Source organism: Manis pentadactyla, chromosome 1 (genome assembly GCF_030020395.1).
Source record: "Manis pentadactyla isolate mManPen7 chromosome 1, mManPen7.hap1, whole genome shotgun sequence".
NCBI classification, from domain to species: Eukaryota; Metazoa; Chordata; class Mammalia; order Pholidota; family Manidae; genus Manis; species Manis pentadactyla.
The window spans coordinates 1,715,258-1,727,811 of NC_080019.1; the positions used below are offsets into that span (position 1 = coordinate 1,715,258).

The 12,554-nt window shown below is 38.9% G+C and overlaps 1 protein-coding gene across 8 annotated transcripts in view; it reads right to left on the reverse strand.

Moving 5' to 3' along the window:
- NEK1 (NIMA related kinase 1) overlaps nt 1-12,554 on the reverse strand; it is a 174,613-nt gene that overhangs the window by 144,751 nt on the left and 17,308 nt on the right. For all 8 annotated transcript variants that reach the window (XM_057501650.1, XM_057501795.1, XM_057501737.1 and 5 more), the window contains one exon: nt 9,785-9,882. In XM_057501650.1, coding sequence (XP_057357633.1) covers nt 9,785-9,882 — 98 coding nt within the window. The remainder of the gene's footprint in view (nt 1-9,784; nt 9,883-12,554) is intronic.

Below are 12,554 nucleotides of genomic sequence, written 5' to 3' on the forward strand. Positions count from 1 at the left end.
TAAAATGTTAAAAGAAAACATAGGTTAATTTTCTTTAATCTTTGATTGAAGCAGGACTTTCAAAACATGACACAAAACCCATTAAATCACAAGAAAAAAAGACAAAGGTGACTATATACAATGCGAACCATCTGCACAAGAAAACAAAATCAGGTTTACTATTGAGAAAATAGCTGCAACATGATTGACAGATTGCTAATTCTCTAATATGCGAAATTCTTCCAAGTCACTGATCTAAATGCTATAGCCAGAGTAAGAACTGGAGAAAAGACTGGAAAGGCAAATGATGGAGGAAAAACAAGCCAATAAACACCTACACAAAATACTCATCTCCCTCCAAATTAAAGAAAAATAATTAAAACAACATGCCATTGTAACTTAAGAAAAATTAAATAATAAACAATTGGTCAGAATGTGAGGAAATAAATCTTTGCATATTTTTTGTTTGTGAGAAAGTTAATTACAGTTATTTGTAAAATGTTAAATACACATACCATTTGAAAGAGCAGTTGCAATTTCAAATTCATTCTACAGATACAGTATCACGAATACTAAAGGATATGTACAAGGATGTTTACCGCAGCATTATTCATGACAGCAAAAACATATGAACATCTAAATATATCTGTCAAGGGGCCTGGTTAAGTGTATCATGGTATCACTGTACTGGAAATACGATGCAGCCACTGAAAAAGAATGGTGCTTCTAAGTATACTATTAAGTGAGTAAAAGAAAGTTACAGAACAGTATGCACAGCATACTCTTTTTTTTAGGCCTATTCCACAAGGGAACTCTGTGTATTCATGTATGAGCATGTGGCCTGTGCAGGATGGATGGAAGCACAGAGAACTGCCACCTTTCAGTTCAGTGTTGACCTCAGGGAAGTAGATTTTCAGAAGACAGAAAGAAAGGTATCAAGGTTTACATTTTATTCATTTCTTCAGTATTTTTCTTAAAAAAGAACAAATATTACATTAAAATATCCTAAAATTAATTTTTAAATTAATTCTGTTTAAAAAAACCTCTCAGTTCAGTTCAATAGATATTTACTAAGGACTACAAAATATTTTTAAGTTCCTTTCTATATTCACATAAGACACTGGAAGTAGAAAAATGAAACACAATTCTCTGACTTTTGAGTTCATATGGTGGTAGAAATATTTTAAATATCTGTAATAAAACACTAGTTTATAACAGCAATATGTACACTAAGAGAACAATTAATTCAAGCAGGGAGGGGGGAGGAGAAGGTACAAAAAGATTAAAGCTAAGCTCGGTGGAATCTTGTGTTAGGCAGTCTACCTGCAGTGCTAACATCCTGGAGATGACCTATGCCTCATTTTACAGACAGTCTTTCATTAGCAGATTTTCCATACCTGTAGTCCTTTATGACTTGACAAACATGTATTCAGCACTAACAATGTACCTGATAGGTGTCAGAATTTGTTAAAAAAAAAAAAAAAAAAAAGTTAAAGAGCTCAAAGACCAGGAGTTAGCAAATTATTCTATACAGGGCCAGACAGTAAGTATTTCAGAATTTGCAGGCTATGTGGTCTGTTTGCCACTGTAACCATAGGTTACATGCAAACAAGCAAGCATGACTGTGTTTTAATGAAACTCTATGAACAAAGACGGCAGGCAGGCAGACCACTGCTTGCGGACCTCTATCAAAGACCATTGAGAGAGATGAGGGAGTGAGCCACGGGTGAGGCTCTGGCCCACCACCTCGGCATGGAGGTGAGAAAACAAAAACTGGACAGAATCTGATTCCAGAGCTAGATCTGGATGAAAGGTACAAATAAAGCTGAGGAGGATAAGTCTGAGAATGAAAGGCTCCATCTTTATTCCCTGTCTACCAACTCAGACTCTTACTGAATCAGGGCTTGATGACCTCGAGTTAGAGTTGGGGGAGAGGCAGGGCCCTTGAATTATAACTGTTTCTAATCTTTCCTGTTTACTTCCTTGTACACATTGGTTCATATTAATATTTATAACACACTGTTGGGAAAATGGCATTCTCTTGCTCAAAAAGCCTTCAAATGAAAACATTTGTAAAATGTTGAGCCAAACAACATATGGTGACCATGATACACCTGTCAGGACTGCAGCACCATGTGTATGTGTTACTTTCATTACTGTCCACAGCCTTGGAGCATTGAAACCACTGTAATCCACCTTCTCAGCTCCAAAGCTCGGGTTTCTTCGTGAAACAAAATATGCTAAAATTTTACTCAAGTATGCTCAGTTTTGATAGGTTTAGTCATTAAAAAAAAAGTTTGAGAAACTTACTGCCAAATATTAATGGATAAGTAGAACTTGGCTTTCTATGAACACTAAATTGATCTTGGCACTCCTAACAAGAGGTAATAAGAGCTTATTTACTATTTACCTTCTGTGTAACTTGCCCAGAAAGCAGATATTCCACATCTACTGGAATAATTTTCTCTGCTTTGTGCTGACTTCATCATTTGATTATTTTTTCAAACAAGGTGGCTCACCTATGAGAGAGCTAAGGATCCATATAATTATATTGCCTTCATGTATATTTTTTTCAGTTTTTAATTGTAGCAAAATGTATAGAACACACAATTTACCATCTTTTATCACTTTTAAGTGCATACTTCGGTGGTTTTAAGCACATTCAGACTGTTGTGTAACCATCACCACCCATCCAACTCTGGAATTCTTTTCATCTTGCAGAACTGGACCCCACACCCATCACAGCCTAGCTGCCCATGACCTGCCCCCAGCCCCTGGCAGCCACCCCTCTACTTCCTGTCTCTCTGGTTCTCAGCACTCGACGGACCTCGCATCAGGGGATACACAGCATTCATCTTGCTGCGGGGCTCACTTGACTTGGCATAATGTTTTCAGAGTTGATCCACGTAGTGTATGCCAGAACCTCCTTTTTAAGGCTGACTGATGTGGAGGGACTAACTTCTGTCATTCGTTTTTCACATCCCTCACAACTACTCTGTCCCTCATTTCCTACATTACTGTCTTCTTTTGTGCTCAGTGAATTTTTTGAGGTGAAACACTTAAATTCACCTCTCATTTCCTTTTGTATACATTCTATATCTATTTTCTTTGTGGTTACCATGGGGATTACATTTCATATCCTAAAAACACAACACTCTAATTTGGATTTGTACTAAACGTCAATAACAAAAACTCTGCTCCTTTACATCTCTGTCCCTCTCCTTTCAGTTGCCATGACATCTTGACGCACTTACATCTTTGTGTCCAAAACATAAACTGATCATTTTTTTTAAGTGCACTTGTTTTTTAAATTTTTTTATTGTAGTATACTTGATATACACTATTACATTGGTTTCAAATATACAACATAATGATTTGATAATTGTCTACATTATTAAATCCTCACCCCAAATAGTGCGGTTACTGTCGACATAGGAAACGTTACAGAGCTATCGGCTATATTCTCCACGCTGTACTTCCATCCCTGCGATCAATTTGTATGATTAAGGTTTTGTGCCTCTTTATCCTCTTCACCTACTTCACCCACCCTATCCCTTCCCCATTAGTCTCTCAGATTATGTAAAAAACAAAATGTGGAATTATAAACCAATTATAATAACACTAGATTTTAGACTAAGAATTGCTTTAAAAAATGTATTAGTCTCCTAAGTCATGTAAAGAACAAAAAGCGGAGCTACAAACTGCTGTTACAATAGTGCGAGCCCCGACAACTGCTCGTATTTGCCGTCACCGAGCTCTGCATCTCTTCATGCGGTGCCATGTCACTGCTGGTATCCTTTCACTTCGGTCTGGAGATGCCAGCAGCCCCGCTTTCCGGACAAGTCTGGCAGGAACAACTTGCCGCGGCTCTTGTTCATCTGGGAAGGTCCTTCATTTCTGGAGGGCAGCTTGCCAGAGACAGGACTCTTGTTATAGGTCTTTTTCTTTTAGCACTTGCATATTATCAGCCCATTGCTTTCTGGCCTTCCAAGTTTTTAACAGGAATCTGCTGAGATTCTTACTGAGGCTCCCTTGTGACAGTGACTTCTTTGTTGCTGATTTCAAGACTGTTTTTGTCCTTCAACAGTTTGATGTATGCCTTTGTATGGGTTCCTTTATTTGAGTCTTCCTACTTGGAGTTCATTAAACTTCTAGGATGTTTATATTCATGTCTTTCATCAAATTTGGGGAGTTTTCAGCCACTAATTCTTCAAATATTCTCTGTCACTCTCTCCTGCTGGGGCCCGCACAGTGCACAAGCCGGTCTGCTTGATGGCGATCCACAGGTCCCCTATGCTCTGGTCATTTTTCTTCAATCTTTTTTATTTCTGTTCCTCAGACTCAGTATATTATTTCCATTGTCCTTTATTGTAGCTTTCTTACACTTTCCACTATAGTTTCAAGTTCACTGATTCTTTCGTCTTTCTGTTCACATCTGCCTTTGAAGCAAGCCCTCTAGTGAGTTTCCTTTTCAGTTATTTTACTTTTCAGCTCTGGAATTTCTTTTTTGTTTCTTTTTAGGTTTTCTATCTCCTTACTAATACTCCCATTTTGTTCATATACTGTCTTCCTGACTTTTTCCACGCCCTCCTACGGTTCTCTGAGCATCTTTGGGCAGTCAGGTTCAGTCCTTGTCTATTGTCATCAGGTTTTTCCCAGGGACTTTTTGTTTTTCCTTTTTATAAGCCACACTTGCCTGTTCTTTCATATGCCTTGTGACATTTTGTTGAAAAGTAGTCATTTGAATCTAATAATGTGGTAAGTCTGGAAACGGATTCTTCCCCTTCCCCAGGACTCACTGGTTTTATTTTTGTTTTTGCTGACTGTTGTGTGCTGTCTCTGAGCCAATATCATCCCGAGGTGCAAACTTAAAATCATCTCAGGTCTTCTCTGGTCCTGCGTCTTTCTCTGGGTAGGCATGGAGATGTTCTAATCTCCCTCATATATGTGGTGGCTTTTGAATGTCATAGTTTTCAATGTCTGTGTCCAAATGGGAAAAGAAAGAAATGAAGCAGGAGAAAAAACTAGTACCGACCTTCTAAATTCCCTGAAGTCACTTCAGCAGGAGGGCTGGGGCTTGCAACAGCAGAGGAAGTACAGCAAGGGGTGCCCACCTCCTAGTGGTGCCTCCGCGACTAGAGGTGGCAATCCAGCGTCACAGCACAGACGCTGGTATTTGGAGCACAGGGAGCTTTGTGCCACCCAGACCCCCACAGGGCACATGTAGGCTGCTCTGGATGCACGCTTTGCTGGTTGTCTCTGGGTGAGGAGGCGGAGAATGGGTAACCCTGCTCCCTGGCTAACAGCTGAAAAATTGACCCAAATTGACGACAATTTACTATCCAAGCATTCCCCTAGAAGTTGTAAGTCTTCAAGAGATTCCAGAGATCCAGAACAGTTCCATCAGACTGGCCACTGTCATTGTTGTGTAGGTGGGGGACAGACTCCTACTCGTTCTTCTCCACCAGCTTCCCAGAATCCTCTCCATCTTCATTTTAAAAAGTATTTTGTCCCTTTGATTAAACAGGTAACCAAATATTACTTTTCAGGCACCCAAGACTCTACCTTAATCAAGCAACCAAATCTCTGACCACTCTAGATTTTTACCTTTCAGGATTAGATCCTAAATTTAGAAAAAAACTTTTAAATGCAAGGCTATCTTTCCTGGTATGTATTACTCAGCTCAACATTATTATAAAAGTTGCATGAGAAGACTTGTCAGATCTACAAAGATGCCCAGATGGTCCCAGGTTAAGTTTGTGTAGGTAAGTTATCATTAATATAAACACTCCAGAAAATGCATGCTTTCTGGAAGGTCCTAGAAATCTGTCAATGACTTCCCTATTTTTACCCTTAAGGGAAATATTCATCATGCCCTTATCAAATGTCCCTATAGATTATTTAATTGTGTTATTGGCTACTATAATAAATTAACAACAGCCTTCCAGTCTCATTATCAAACAGGCCTTTGCTCTGTGATGCTGGCCAGAGGCTCTTTGGAAACACTCTGCTAGGAACACTGAACCATTGATACTTCAAAAAATAGACTCAAGCACAGACTTCTGAGCTGACATTGCTGGAGTAAACAATGGACTGAGTCAAGATTTCTGAGACTTTAGTCCATAAGCTAACACATATCATGAAAGCAGACTGCCCCAAGGGACCCAGCAGAAGAATTACTAGGACTGAATGAACTGAATTAAAAGCAATTTAATTGTGTTTGTTTAGAATATGATGGGTATTATTTTTAATGTTCTCTTTTTCTATATTTAATGAATATATAGTCCATTTTTTCTTCTAAACTATTTCTAGTTAGTAGACTATACTTTGCAGACTGAAACATAGTATCTTAAAATGATTATCTGATTCTCACTGACCCATTTAGAATTCAAATAGTTTTATTTTTCTGGGCTATATTATGATTTTCATCAGTTCAGTAAGAATCTCTATCCCTTTTTACCACAATGTAATTGGACAATTCATTGTACAATCCAGGTCATCCCTGGAGTGTCATTTAAATGAGACTGATTTTCATTCACTATGAGTCTCAGGATCACAGGTGGCTGGTCATCAAAACCCTGGCAAATTTGTAAACCCTCACAAAAGAGCAAACCACCCAAACTTATAGGTACTGCAGGTGAAATTTGGTGAGAATGTACTGGGCTTGTTTTCCTGGCCTTCCTATAAGAGAGCAAATAATAGGTTTTTAAAAAAATCAAATCCAACATTCCCTATAAACACTTGTGGACAGAAATCAGTTCTGCGGCCTTAGTAGTTGCTCAATACTAAAAGGCTCTAGATTTTTCACAGCAAACTCAACGAAGCCTATATGCTTAATTACACTCTCACTGCTCCTAAATATTAGGGCTAACATTTATGAGACCAGACTTTCTTTTGAAAGAATATATATTTGGAAATATTTATCATCTCAAGAGAGGAGACTCCTGGAAAATTTATCCAAAACTTGGAAATAAGGCAAAAATAGCCAGTAGAACATCTTTTAATATCTCTGTGGGCAAAGGCCTCCAAGCATCATTTATGCATTTCACTGTTTACTGCTGATTAAAAGTTAAACTTAGGTAATTTCTTAGACTAGATTTTTGTCCAATAAAGACGCAAAGATGGAAGTATCACTAAATAGAAGGCTTGAGTGTTTGCAGAATCAACTTATTTCAAACTTTCTGTTCCACTTCCATTCTAGAAATGGACAAAACCACCTCATATGGATGCTAACCTGCAGCCTAAACCAAAAATGGCCTCTGGTCTGTTTTCCTGCTTCAAAGCCCAGAAAGTATTAGAATGTTTTTATTTAAATAATTCCCATTTCAAATAGGATAAAATAAACAATGCCTTTATTTGTGCTAACAAAACTTATTTTGAAAGGCAGAAAAAAATGCTATTAACTTGCAAGAAAGACTTCCCAAATTTTAGGGTTTATTGTGGAATTAGTCTCAGAGATGAATAAAAATATATAATGTAGTTCTCCATAATAATTTATAGGATGACAAGATACAAAAATATGTACATACACACACACCATTATGTACTAAGACTATTTATCCATCACTAGAACCAAATATATAGATTAACAACATACTTCATGGTAGAAAATTATGAAATTTAATAGTAAGCATTTTAAAGTTCAACAGAGACAAATAAATAAAAACAAGCGCAAGCAATGGAACACAGTAGATAACATTCTAATAAAAAATAGCACTTGCAGCATACATTACTATTTGATTTCACCACCGTAGTGAAGTCAGCTACTTGGTAGGAACATCCTTATTAACAAACGAGGAAATAGTATCAAAACAGTTAAGCAACTTGTTAACAATTACCAAGCTGGTAAGTAAAACAACGATTCAAACCCAAGGCTTTTTACTCCAAGTTCTGTGCTCTGTCTAGTAGACTTAATGGTGGAAACAAGAGGTAAGAAAAGCTTGAGAAATATGACATTACCTTATTTAGTTGTACTTAATTAAAATATAACTTGAGATTTCACCTTAGTATTAGTTTCAGGGTACTGCCAGGAACCTAGAAGTTCCCACCCATCTAGTATTATCAATCAGCTGATACTGATTAGTTGTGCCAAGTTGGTTCCTACCACAGACATACCTTTCCTAAGTATGTCCTTCCCTGAGATGACTAAGTAAAAGTGTGATCTGTTCTATAGGAAATTACAGCCGTGTTGGGGAAAAACTCTCCTGTGAAGTATTTAGAGTACATTAAGAAGAGTGCACGGGGCAGTGAAAGTGCGTGCAGGCCTGTAGGAACACCGCGCAGCCTCATTCAGCAGTCAGAGGCGGCAAGTGCACAGATAGCATAGCATGGATCTGAGACACAGCCCTCAGGGAGAGTAAAACTGAAGAGGCCAGTACAGCCATTTTGCAAAAATACAGAGAGATATTTATAAAAGATGCTGGAACAGCTGCCATGGAAGGAACAGAATGGTATGAAGATAAAAGCATAAAAAGAGATAAAATGTCCACAGGCCTTGCTGGAATGGGATATAATGCAGCTATTAAAGCTAATATAATTGGTCTATATGGACCAACATGTAAAGATGATCAAGATAATTTTTAAGTAACAAAAGCAAGATAGAGCATGGTGTGTATAATATTCCATTTCTGAATACAGGTGCCTCAGTATTATATACACACATGTGCAAGGAGGAAAAATAGAGTCTGCAATGATACAAAAGACTGGGAATCTCAGGGACAGAACAGTGAGGAATGAAGACTCTCCATTTCTGAACTTTTAAATCATTTTATAATTTATTTTAAATTTGTAAAAAGAAATTTTAGAAACTCTGAAGTTGGCCAGAAATAGGTTCAAACACCAACTATGTGGTTTTGGGCAAGCTATTTAACTTCTCTTAGATTTCTTATCTATTAAACACAGAAAGTTATGCTGATTGACAGGGTCACGAGAACTAGGAGAACAAGCACCCCCTCAGCACAGTGCTCCCTCCACCACCCCCTGTAAGAGCATGAGGTTAAAATTAAGAATGGGCGATAATGAGAAACACAACAGGAATTTAGAGAAGGCGGAGATCACCGACAATTAGAGTACTTATGGGAAATCTAAAGGAAAGTCTGGGACTTAAACTGAGCTTTAAAAAACAACAGAATATTAGTAACAGACAGTTTGGGGGAAAGTATTACCAAAGCTAAAGAAATAGAATAAATGCGTAAGAAGAATGAGAAGTATAAATGTGTGTCAGTGCCTAACACAGAATGCATGCTCAGTAAATACCTGCTAAATAAATGTAAAAGGGTACAATCAGGGAGTAACAGTCAAAAAAAGTAGACTGCTTAGGTAAGACAGGGTCTTATTTTAGAAATCCTTGAAATCAAAACAGAAATTAGACTTAATGCAGTTGCCAACACTAAGTTTCCAGAGCTGGAGCTACCTGGCAAAGCCCCGTTTTGGGAGACATGTTCTGGCAACAGTAAGCCAGACTGACAGGGTATATAATAATTAATGGGTTGTAATTAATAACTGTTACATACATAAATATACATATCTATCTTTAGGTATACATAAATATATATACACACACATACACACGGGATACAACATATACTATACAGTATTACCACAGACAGGAAATGAGATGAGGAACTAAAGTGGGAGCTAATTAGAACAGAAATGTGACTAAGATATTAGAATATGATACTCAATTGTCCTAGTAATTACAATTATCATTTGTAGCTACAAATCAAAACATATATAAATAAACAAACTTTGAATTACTTCTTAGTAACATACGGAATAAGAGTCAATCTCCTACATGCTAACTCACCTGATCCTCTTGAAAGAAAATGCCTTTCTGAGCATTAATTCGTTTAAACAGATCCCCGCCTTCACAATAATCCATCACTATGTAGAGAGAGCCATTTTCTACAAAATATAAACATTACATTTTCAAATGTGTATCAAAAGCATAGCTAAATTAAACTACTTAATGGTTTCCTAAAAAGCAGCAATTGCATTCTGTGAAACCAAAAGCAGAACCCCACTCCAAAGTGCAAATCAGAGCATAACGGTTATATAGATTGTACAGTAACTTGGGTTAACAGACAACTTCATCACTAACAATTCTTCTACCAAGAATACACCATCCTCTTGGATAGCAGTGGCCACTCTGACGTGTATACAACTCTGGAATATAGATAAAATGCAGAAAGATATATGTGACTTCATTTAATTGGTATATTTCCTTAAACATCACCTATAAAATCATGTCTTCAATCAATTTGTCAGATAGATTACTGATTTAGTTCCCAACTAATAATTACTTTTCAGCTTTGTTTTATTCACTATATCAATTACTTGTATATTTATGTGCCACTATATCAATTACTTGTAGCAAATACAATAATAGATGGTGTGAGCATGCAACTGTGAATAAGAGTCTCTGCTCTCTTAAAACTTTGATTTTGGACAGGGGCGGAAGATGGCGGCGTGAGTAGAGCAGCGGAAATCTCCTCCCAAAACAACATATATCTATGAAAATATAACAAAGACAACCCTTCCTAGAATAAAGACCAGAGGACACAGGACAATATCCAGACCACATCCACACCTGAGAGAACCCAGCACCTCGCGAAGGGGGTAAGATACAAGCCCCGGCCCCGCGGGAGCCGAGCGCCCCTCCCCCCAGCTCCCGGCGGGAGAAGAGCAGGCAGAGCGGGAGGGAGACGGAGCCCAGGGCTGCCGAACACCCAGCCCCAGCCATCCGGGCCAGAGTGCAGGGCCCTCGATACTGGGAAAACAGGGCAGCAAGAACAGTGAGCAGGCACTGGAGGCTGGGCGACAGAGGACATAAGAAAAGCGCGCGACCATTTTTTTTTTTTGCTTTTTTGCTGCTTTGTTTTGGCGAGCGCTTTTTGGAAGTCTTAAAGGGACAGGGACCCCGATATTAGGGAAACAGGGCAGAAAGACCGGTGAGCAGAGGCCTGAGGCTGGCACCGGAGAATAAAGAAAAACGAACGACCACCTTTTTTTTTTTTTTTTTAATTAAAAAAAATTTTTTTTTTTTTTTAATTAAAAAAATTTTTTTTCTTGTTTTTTTTTGTGGTCGTTGTTTTGTTTTGGCGGGTGCTTTCTGGAAGTCTTAAAGGGGCAGGGCGGGCCACTTAATCCAGAGGTAGGGAATCCGGGATCTCTGGGCACCCTAACCCCTGGGCTGCAGGGAGCAGGGAGGCCCCTTACGGAGATAAATAGCCTCCCAGCAGCTCCTGCTCCAACGCGACTCCACCATTTTGGAGTAGCTGCCCGAGCCAGGCCACGCCCACAGCAACAGCGGAGATTAACTCCATAGCAGCCGGGCAGGAAGCAGAAACCCTGTCTGCGCGCAGCTGCGCAGCACAAGCCACTAGAGGCCGCTGTTCTCCCAGGAGAGGAGGGCCACAAACCAACAAGAAAGGAAGTCCTTCCAGCCGTCACTCGTCCCAGTTCTGCAGACTATTCCTATCACCATGAAAAGGCAAAGCTACAGGCAGACAAAGATCACAGAGACAACACCAGAGAAGGAGACAGACCTAACCAGTCTTCCTGACAAAGAATTCAAAATAAGAATCATAAACATGCTGACAGAGATGCAGAGAAATACGCAAGAGAAATGGGATGAAGTCCGGAAAGAGATCACAGATGCCAGAAAGGAGATTGCAGAAATGAAGCAAACTCTGGAAGGGTTTATAAGCAGAATGGATAGAATGCAAGAGGCCATTGATGGAATTGAAATCAGAGAACAGGAACGCATGGAAGCTGACATAGAGAGAGACAAAAGGATCTCCAAGAATGAAACAATATTAAGAGAACTGTGTGACCAATCTAAAAGGAGCAATATCCGTATTATAGGGGTCCCAGAAGAAGAAGAGAGAGGCAAAGAGATGGAAAGTATCTTAGAAGAAATAATTGCTGAAAACTTCCCAACACTGGGGGAGGAAGTAATCAAACAGACCACGGAAATACACAGAACCCCCAACAGAAAGGATCCAAGAAGGGCAACACCAAGACACATAATAATTAAAATGGCAAAGATCAAGGACAAGGAAAGAGTGTTAAAGGCAGCTAGAGAGAAAAAGGTCACCTATAAAGGGAAACCCAGCAGGCTAACGTCAGATTTCTCAACAGAAACCCTACAGGCCAGAAGAGAATGGCATGATATATTTAATACAATGAAACAGAAGGGCCTTGAACCAAGGATACTGTATCCAGCACGACTATCATTCAAATATGACGGTGGGATTAAACAATTCCCAGACAAACAAAAGCTGAGGGAATTTGCTTTCCACAAACCACCTCTACAGAACATCTTACAGGGACTGCTCTAGATGGGAGCACTCCTAGAAAGAGCACAGCACAAAACACCCAACATATGAAGAATCGAGGAGGAGGAACAAGAAGGGAGAGAAGAAAAGAATCTCCAGACAGTGTATATAACAGCTCAATAAGCGAGCTAAGTTAGGCAGTAAGATACTAAAGAGGCTAACCTTGAACCTTTGGTAACCACGAATTTAAAGCCTGCAATGGCAATAAGTACATATCTTTCAATAGTCACCCTAAAT